We start from the raw sequence: 10,590 nt of genomic DNA, 5'->3' as shown, positions 1-10,590 counted from the left end.
AGACGCGCCCCGCCCCGCCCCGCCGCGCCGCCCGCCCGCGACTGCGGCTTCGGAGGCGATCGGTGTTTGTGAATCTTGCGATCTCTATTTATATGCGTTGTCACTTCCCAAACGTATATTTTGATACTGTATTGCTCCCTATATATTTTGCACCTTCGATTGTCGATGTCGATTCGTATTTTTGTAATAGCGTTGGTGTATTTTATTACGCGAATGAATTTTATCCCGTTATGCGGCGCGCCGCTGCGGCGCGTCCCTGTCAGAGGCAGATTTTACTATTTATCGATTACGTCGATCGTTAAACGGGAAAAGGTGACCGTGCAGTTATTTTGTATTATATACATATTTAATATGGAATCTGGAGATTCGGCATATATGTAAATATAGTATCCTTTACTCGATACGATTGTTTAGAACGTCCAAGGATAAAAAATATATAAAAAAATTCACGTGTCCATCCATTGTGTGCGCAAAAAGACTATGTAATCTGTTCTCTAGTTGATACGTTCGTTGCGTTGTTGTGGCCCTCCGCCGACTACTTTCGTCCATCGTTCTAGTTATATTGTAGTGTTTCCGCGTTTGTTTCGTTAACGTAACGTTGCCGCCGTCGCGACGCCGGGATGAGATCGCGAGCGACGCTCGGCGCACACCGTCCAGTCCTGTCCACGGCCGGTCCGCCCACGCGGCCCACGCGGCCCACGCGGCCCACGCTGCCCACGCGGTGACGGCTCCCACACGATTCGAGAACGTTCCTAACTTGCTCAAAGGTTTGCTCAGGGGCGGACCGGTTTTCTTATTATTAAGACAAAATTTACATGATACTGTTGAAAATTTTACTATGAATCGTTTATTTTATCGGATGTGATGTTCGCGGCTTCCCGTGTTGATGTGTGAAACCGGTCGATGACGTAGTCGTTTCTCTCAGTAGTGTCCGGGACTTAGGCTAGTTCGACCGTTCCAGGTAGTGCGGGCGCTCGCCCTCGTAGGTATTTTTACCGGTTTAGGTGTAGATTAGACGAATACATTAACCTTCATATTATACTTATTAGATTATATCGAAAATTTGTTAAAATGTAGTGAATCGTTTGCAATATTAACTCATATAGCGTAATTTATTTGCGTAGCGCGAAATATGCGAGTCGCTCGGGTATCCGGCGCTCGCACCGCGAGGACCATTGCCTTGCATTTATTGTTTTTATAATTAGTATAATGAATTGGCTAGCTTTTATCTTAGATCATTCTTCTTGTACTTAAAGGTGGATTTACCGATATGTATAGATATAGCGCATAATATTTTTTCCAAGTATTATTTTCTTCGTAGCTTAGCAGCAGACATTTTGTATGTATTGTTCGTATCTAGTCAATGTTACTTCCGCCCGGAGAGGCCGCCCCGCGGGAGGCGCGGGTCGGCCCCCCGAGCGCCGTCGTTGTATTCGAGATACAGCGCCATGGGTTGTATAAGCATCATATCCTGTATGAACTATCTTGCGTCCATTATGGGTCTTTTTCAGTATCTACTTGTTTTTTGACGTTGTTATACTTTATTTATCTGATATACTCTTGACATCATGATTTTTACACTTATTTATTGTCATGTATTGTTAGTTGTTGCCGCGCTCACCGGCGCATGTCTGCTGCCCTCGCCGGTGGTGGTATTAATGAGCGATTAACCAAATATTATTTTCTTTATACTGTTTATGTAACACTTTAGATCGTTTATTTTGCCTAGGCATAGATATTATTTTATATCATAGAGAAAAAAAAATAACTTTTTATTATTTAAATATGAGAAGTATATGAATTGCCTGCTACTTTATTTATGCATTGCAACACGATCGTGTCCGACGATTCGAGGCATGATTGTTCCCACTGCTACTGTCATCGATTGATTTATCTGTTAAACGTGTATCGGCGACGCCTCGGAGATTGCACAGTTTGATGGTTCACCTCGGTGTTTGCTATTCGATATAATTTTGTTAACGTTTTCTTTACAAGATGGCCACGTTAGTTCCTTTATAAATGTTTTAAGTAATCCAACATCAGATTACATGTCTTTGTCATCGGGAACATAGCAGTGAGCTTCAATATTGTTAAACATTGTTATAATGTATATTGCTTGTTGACTCCACATTAAATCGATCACGTCAGCCTGGGGAACATATCATGACAGAGCGGAATTATTTTCAAAATAAGGCACGCCGTGTTGTCGCAATGACTGATATGAATCAAGTATGAAAATATTAAATGATATATTTAAAATTGACTTTTATTTCTATAAACCGAAAAGCAGAATAATACGAATAAGGCTCATGTTTAGCAGTTACCACGCAGTTCGTTTACCACGATTTTTAAAAAAAAATAAACAATACTAAAATGATTATACAATTCCATTTCAGTATCTATTGTTTTTTTTTTATGATTAGCAGACTTGTTTGAATATTTTTTTTTAATTTAATACCTCGTTATTTTTTATAATCACTTGGAAGAGTTCCTTTATGTGAAAATCTGATGTTTTTAAGTGTGTGAAGTGATTTCTTAAAGAATCTCACAGCTGCGGAATACAGATGGTAAGTAGTCACCATCGCCCATAGACAATGGCGCTATAAGAAATGTCGCCAATGCGCCACCAACCTTGGGAACTAAGATGTTATGTGCCTGTAGTTACCCTTATCACTCACCCTTCAAACCGGAACACAACATAACTGAGTACTGCTGTTTGGCGGTAGAATATTTGATCAGATCAATATTATTAACTCGGAGACTTTTAATGTAACCATCAATTAAAAATTAGACACATACTAACAGTTCTATACTGACTTACTGTCACCGTATTGTAAATAACAAAATGCACATCAGGGTACTATAAATAATAAATTATTAAATCATTAATAGTTTTAATGAATAAATGCTTAAAATAAATACACAGCATGTGTAACACGACACAATACAACTACCTCGTTATGTTTGATGACTATGTTTTTATCACAGTCGGTAAAAAATTAAATAAAGTTTCCTTACATTGTTTTATATACAAAATAAATATTAGGGTTTTTTTTAATTCATTCGAAGTACTTACTATCGTCCCTCACTTGAGTAGGTTATGCTTATAATTTTACTTTTTATGAATAAATTGATTAAATAGTACATATCACTTAGACATTTTCAAGAGTTGTATAAATAGGACAGTTAATTATTTATAATTAGTTTGTCAAATTTAAATGCAAATTTATGCCTCTAAAATTTAATAAGTCTTATAATCGATTACATAATATTTACAATTAGTAATATACTATAAAGTTAATAAAGAATACTCATTGATTCAAGTAATAATATTGACTGGTTATATATAGCCTATTCTAAAAACAGGAGGAGCAAACAAATTAAAAACTTAAGACAGAGGATTGTCGCGATGTCACTGATCGAGATCTTGAGTAATCTATGGTCTATATTAGGGATTCGAGAGAAAATGGCATGATTGACGGTGAATTTGGTATCGGAACTTAAGATACAAATAAAGATATATTATTCAAGAACTGTATATAGTGTAGAATATCTGAACCTAAGGTATGTTTATCTTTACCCCTTCTACGATTGGAATAGGCTATAAGCGACATCATTATTATCTAAGAGTCCTTAAAGATGAAATTATCTACACAGGTGTGTGCTTACGAATATTGTGACGTTAGATAAATCTGAACAAAACAAAAGTCGTGAACAAATGATATCTAAAATTATAAATAATTACTGCTAAACGTTTATATATATTTCGTACTATAAAAATTCGTACAAGTAACTTTTATTGATGTGTATTTTATATCGTTTTAAAAAATACTGCTTTATAGCAATTACATAGTAAAGACTCTTTTTAATAATTAAATGTTCCAGTTAACTAGAGAATTTTTATATATTTTACTAACACTTTAAGAGAGCTTATTTATAAATTCAAATTGTTTCATGCTCTGAAAATACAACAAAAACATCCACGTCATACGAATATATTATTTACTTTTCGTAATCACTATCAGTTTTAAATACTATTTTATACTAAAAATCGGCGTTTTTATATAAATAAATAAATTTTCGAAAAACATGATCTGAAGTTCGAATTCATCCGGTTTCTCTAATGTTTAATTCGAACTCATGAGGCTCAATCAATTTTTCTTTCGAAGTGGAGTCGATCGTTCTTACATTTTAACTAAGTCGGTGATGTCCGCGCCGGGCGGCACGGTGGAGGGGCGGAAGTAGCGGCACAGCTGGTCGTACAGCTGCACGCGCGCGGCGCGGGTGTCGCGCTCGCCGCTGTCGGGGTCGTCGTCCTCGTGCTCGCCCGCGTCCCACGTGTCGGGCGTGGGCGACGACGTCTCCTCGAACGGCTGAGTGGGCTCCAGCAGAGTGTCTTCTGAGCCGAGAACCTTTAATGTAACATGAGCTAAATATATACCGAGGCTATTCGAAACCTACCCAATCATAAAGTGCTAATTACTTAGTTCACAATCGATCGCTTTGAAAAATATCGAAATCGGTTACTTTATTAATTTTATCGGTTTTAAACCCACGATCTCACGTCTGGTTTTGACATTTAACCACATGACAGCGTATGCAACGATATATAATAGCTAACCGCAGCGAGTGCCTGCGCCAAGTCTCCGCAGTGCGCGCTCCGGTGCAGCGCAGCGCGTCGGCGCATCAGTGTTCGTTCCCGACGCGCATTCAACGACACCGCTCTGACGTCGGGAGCTTCGGTGCCACTGAATAGAATCGTCGCTAACTTCTGGAAATGTGCTACCTGAAATTGTAACAAGTCGTCGACATAGAAAAACATAAATCGGGATCATATCATCCTCCTGCCCTTATCCCAATTTTACTTGGGGTCGGCGCAGCATGTCTTCTTCTTCCATACTTCTCTGTCAGACGTCATCTCACAAGTAACATTCTTTCTAACCATATCGTCTTTCACACAATCCATCCATCGTTTCTTGGGTCGTCCCCTACCTCTACATCTATCCACATCCATACTCAAAACCTTTCTCACAACATGACATAATAATAGTAGACATAAATCGGGATGCAAATATAAATAATTCGTCGAAAAATGTACCAGCGGCGAAAGCTCACTAGCACCAGACCTGGCTCGGGTCGGAGTGGTCGGTGGCGGCGCACAGGTCGTTGCGCAGGTAGTGCAGCGCGGCCACGGCGCCGCAGGGCGCGGCCGCCAGCTCGCGGAAGCGCGCCTCGCGCAGCGCAGCCCGCGCGCGCCCGCGCACGCGCTGGGGGCTCGCGCGGCGCAGGCGCAGCGCCCACAGGTCGTCCAGCCGCAGGCGCGGGCTGCCCGCCGTGCCCGGGTTGCCGCCGAACAGGTAGTGCATCTGTGCCGGTCGTCCTTACGGTTATCGGAGGAGATCTCGCCGGGAGATATGGACGGACGCCCGTGCTACACCCACCTTCCTCACGGGGTCGTACACGAGTTGGTGCGCGAAGCGCGGCCGCGGCTCGTTGGGCGCTACACTCTCATTGCGATACACGCACGTCCACGTGAGTCGCCGCAGTGAGAATATCCACAGCGTATTATACACGCGCTTGTCCTTTTCTTTGCTCATACCCTGTTAGACATTAACATTTTTTCTATATACTTAATCGTACGATGATGTCCTTCCGACCGACCTCGGCCACGGTGGGCGGCCAATCTGGAGGACCAGACAACTGCACTCATACTTTGTGCACTATGATATGCGTTGGCAAATCCGACTCGATAAAATTGAAGCGAAATCCGAGGCACTGGATATTGGAGTTTTCGGTTTTGAATGCGAACCGATATTTATTCGATTTCTGATTTCAAAAACGATTTCAGTAGTGCGCGGCCTCGGCAATTAGCAGATAAGACTTAGCACTAAAGTTTTACAATGGCGGCATAATTATTTACGATTTTTTTTTGTATATCTGTTTTTTTTTGTATATATATATTTTATTGTAATCAACTATTTTTTATTGCTAAACTGTAATCCGGTCTAAACAAATACGTTAATTTAAAAAATAAGTTTTATTTTCCAAATCGCGACGTCGATACAAAACGACTTGAAATAAAACTAGTTTTTAACGGATTTAATCGCGTATATTAATTATTTTAACAACTAATCAAAAACTAGTTTTATTTCAATGTGTAATAATCGCGAAAATCTAAGACAACATTATGAAAACGACTTGAGTTTTAAATCAAATGTTAGATCGGTCGCATCTCTCCAGGCGCGGAAGAATATACAGCAATTTAAAGATTTCGGGCTGCTACTGACAATTTTGGAGCAAAAAATTAAACAATCTTCGAATGTTCCGGCCTGGGGTTCGAACCCATCTCTGCATCTGTGGCCTTGGTTCTATCGTCTAGACCGATGCAGTCAAAAAATATATAACTCCGGTTACAAATAATGAGCGGGTGCGCTACCGAGAGCACGTGTATCTCGTCGGCGTCGGGGTCGAGCGTGGCGCGCTGCGTGAAGCCCTGCGGCGGCGGCGCGCGGGCGGGCGCGCGGCACACGGCGTGCGCCACGTTGGTGCCGCACTCCCACCACCACAGGTCCACCAGCTGCTCCTTGTTGCGCTGCCCCGCGAACATGTACAGGCGCCGCTGCACCTGAGCCGGACCGTTCGTGTGAGGACTCGAATGTTACTCGGGCGGTGCGCACGCTCAATGAGTGGTCACGTCTTTACCGGGTGGAACAGCATGGAGTGCGACACGCGCGGCTGCGGCGCGTGCAGGTCGTGCTTGTCCGCCAGGAGGAGCTCCCAGGTATTGCGCGCGATGTAGTACGCGTATAGACCCGAGTACTGCGGACATGCCAACTCCTCTCTAACAGAATAATAATACCACGTGTTGATATATGTCGATAGATCCGTCGATCGATAATGTCACACGTTGCGAATCGTTGAGAGTGAGGGACTCACGTGTTGGCGGGCAGCACGCGACCGCCGAACACGTAGATGGTCTGCGTGTCGGGGTCGATACACATCTGGTGGTCGAACACGAGTCGCGGGCCGCCCTCCGCCGCCGTGTCGCCGCTCACCAGCGACCACTCGCCGCTCGACACGTCGTACATGTACAGGTCGCTCTGGGATGGAGAATGCATGTGTAAATTCCACCATTCGTTTTAAGCATCATCTGGTGATAATTTAAAACTTACATTCATATTACACGGAATTCTCTGCGCGTTATCTAAATATCGTCCAAGGGTATATAATCGTTCGTGGACGGGGTCGAAAACCATTTTGTGGCAGGAGCGAGGAGAAGGTCCGTTGACCATGCCGCTGTGCCGACACAGGAGAGTCCATCGCTCCGCTTTCGTGTCAAAGCTCCATAAGTCGTCCAGATCCTCTGTACCATTCCATCCGCCGAATAAATACAGTGTGCCTATAGTGAAAAACAAATGTTTACATAAGTACAGATAATAACTTAATCTTAATGGCAGTTTACACAGTTTAGTTCTAATACATCTCCTAAGACTCCTCGATATAAAATGAATCGAAGATATGAAATACCGGTGTTGGGGTCGACGACGAGCTGATGTCCGCCGCGCGGGCCGGGCCGGCCGCAGCACGCGCCGCCCGCGCACGCCGCGCAGCACGCCTCGGCCGCGTCGGCGCCGCCCGCGCCCGCCTCCTGTGCACAACCCAGGTCGTCTATTCGTTAGCTTACTTGCTAATATACTAGTTAATAGCTATTTTTTTTTTTAAGAAACGTCTTATATGTAAATAGCTGCACGTCAACAATAGAAAATACTATTTTGTAGATAGTATTTTTATAAATAACGCGTCAACTAACCGGTGCGTCAGGCCGAGGCTCGCGGTCGGCGCACGGCAGGTCGGCGGAGCGCGTGCGAGCGTGCGCGGCGCCCGCGTCGCAGCACAGACGCTCCTCCACCGCTGCCGAGCAACCGCACAGCTGTCTCCACTCTGGAGTGTACGGCTGCCACGACATGTACCAGTCCAACTCGCCCTCTGTAGACAACTTAATCTAATTATTCGTCCCTCGTGACCTCGAGCCGGTCGATGATTAAACAAAATTTCAACATTCATGAATATTTTAACTCAATTTATTTTAAATATTTTCAATTTCTTAGTAAATAATAATCTAATAAAAAAAATTGTGCAAACACGCACTTTAAAAAATCGTGCATCTAATGGATCTAATGAATTAAAACCTTTATGCCAACCAAAATAAGTGACTTCTTTATGTAGTATATAGTAAACTAATTCATGGTGCACTGATTAGGCTATGAGATAGGGAATTTTCTCATTTGCAAATTCTGTGCGTACATTGTAAAATATATTAATATTAGAAAAAAATCCCACTGAAAATTCACCAGTATACATTTATTTATTAACGCTCTTAGTCTCTAGTGCTAGTAACTTTAGAAATACATTCATTATGTACTATGTAGATGAAATACTTTCATATATTTTTCCTTACCATCAGCAGCATCATCAAATATTTTTTCAGCAAGTTTATAGTCGCCATTCTCGACGAGTGCGTTCCACAGTCGCGTCTGGACTGGACCTTCCAACTGCACTCCACTCTCCCTCGATAGAGCTTCAAATGCATCCTTGTAGCGCCTTCGACGTAAATGTTTCAAAAGTATTCGAACAGCTTCTTCTTCTTTGCGCTATAACAATAAGAAAAATATATACATTTTTCATGTATTATTTACAAAATCATAATGTCATGGAATCATATGGATACTTAAAACAGTTCTTACGCTTGAAATGTTATATGAAATTAATGTACCATAAGAGACTATAAAATATTATCCAAAATATTACAAAATATCAATTCATTTTTAATATCTGATAAATATTTAATGTTAAAAATTATACAACAACAATCTGAGCAAGAGCCGAGATGGCCCAGTGGTTAGAACGCGTGCATCTTAACCGATGATTTCGGGTTCAAACCCAGGCAGGCACCACTGAAATTTCATGTGCTTAATTTGTGTTTATAATTCATCTCGTGCTCGGCGGTGAAGGAAAACATCGTGAGGAAACCTGCATGTGTCTAATTTCAACGAAATTCAGCCACATGTGTATTCCGCCAACCCGCATTGGAGCAGCGTGGTGGAATATGCTCCAAACCTTCTCCTCAAAGGGAGAGGAGGCCTTTATCCCAGCAGTGGGACATTTACGGGCTGCTTATGTAAATCTGAGCAAGGGTCCCAATAATATTACAATTATTTTTAAATGCAATAACATTTAACAAAATGTTAAGAAATTTTTAAAACTATGTTATGTAGATTTGGATTTATAGTAAACTCAAGTAAGTAAAGGTAAATATAGGTTACTATGATAGTCATAAACAATTTTATACATACCAAATCAATTGTGTCCATAGCCGAGTTGATTAAGGTCTCATGATTTTTGCCTTGCAATTCAACATACCATATGGTGTAGTTATATGCTGGGCCCCATGACTGAAGAGGTACAATTTTAATGTATCTAACTGGTAAATAAAGTCCTTCTGATGTTCGGTGTCGTAACCTAAATGTTTCATCTAGACTATCGTTTTTCAAACCTCTAAAAAAACGTAATAATAATTTGTAAAATTTATATTGATTTAGACATTCTTTATTTATATCAGTTACTCTTCACTTAACGATACGTACCCTGTTAACAATATTGACAGATGATTTTCATCAGTGCCACCTAATATTTGAAATTTCTTCAGATCACTGACATGAGCTTTTATATATTTACCAAACTTTATTGTCTCCACTATGCATGGGGTTTGTAATTTAAGCATAATATATTGACAAGGTGTTGAACTATCTGTAAACCACCTGGACAACTGATCAGAGGGATTATTTTTCATGATGTTTCTGAAAATGTTAAAAAACTTCACTTTATAACTACAGTCCAATGTAAGTATATCTAAGTTGCAGCACATATTATATTGCATCTTATATTTAGATTTTGTGCTATGATAACTACAATTGTAGCATGTTTATACTATACAACATTACATTATATTCACGAATCACTTCAAATATTTAGTTATTATTTTAGTAAAATATAATATTTTAAGACATTTTTTAGCCGGGATTTTTATGTTTTTTTTATTTATTTACGTAATATATCACTTACTCTGGTAAATAATTGGCAGAGTAACTTGAGTATTTGTGTATTGTGTAACACAATTTAACACTTTCATATTGATCATCCATTTTGTGAAAGGTAAGTGTAAATAGTTTATTTAAAAAAGTCACAAATTGAACCGGATTTAATAAAATACACCTCTATCTCGAAACAGACGAGATGACATTTGTGACATTTCACTTTAATGATTAAACATAGACAAAATATATTGATATTCAATAATAAAATGATTAAGAATGACATGGTAGACGATGGTTAGACATTGGTAATTATTAAAATGTAATGTTTTCTAAATAAAAATATCGCAAAGGAAACTAAAATTATATTAATGAAACATTATTATGGATAAAATTTAAAATGTGAGATCCTAAACAACTCATTGTTTATCTGGCTTTTTAAAAGATGGCAGGTTTTTAAAGTAATTGCATGAAAGACCTACCACTACGTTTTCAGATC

At 40.4% G+C, this 10,590-nt stretch overlaps 1 protein-coding gene across 1 annotated transcript; it reads right to left on the bottom strand.

Moving 5' to 3' along the window:
* Nucleotides 1-73: 73 nt before the first annotated feature.
* On the bottom strand, nt 74-10,287 carry LOC125070502 (muskelin). Its single transcript, XM_047680396.1, has 15 exons — nt 10,123-10,287; nt 9,645-9,857; nt 9,354-9,555; nt 8,459-8,651; nt 7,811-7,986; nt 7,528-7,648; nt 7,173-7,399; nt 6,937-7,100; nt 6,703-6,841; nt 6,437-6,625; nt 5,442-5,600; nt 5,127-5,366; nt 4,622-4,786; nt 3,365-4,412; nt 74-84 (listed from the first exon to the last, which is right to left on the bottom strand). Exons 1-14 carry the CDS (start codon nt 10,200-10,202, stop codon nt 4,185-4,187), a joined length of 2,496 nt encoding a protein of 831 aa, XP_047536352.1. The 5' UTR covers nt 10,203-10,287; the 3' UTR covers nt 74-84; nt 3,365-4,184.
* Between the last annotated feature and the right edge of the window lie 303 nt (nt 10,288-10,590).

This window comes from Vanessa atalanta, chromosome 17 (assembly GCF_905147765.1).
Source record: "Vanessa atalanta chromosome 17, ilVanAtal1.2, whole genome shotgun sequence".
NCBI classification, from domain to species: Eukaryota; Metazoa; Arthropoda; class Insecta; order Lepidoptera; family Nymphalidae; genus Vanessa; species Vanessa atalanta.
Note: the sequence above shows the minus strand (reverse complement) of the source record. Positions and strands in the feature narration are given on the sequence as shown.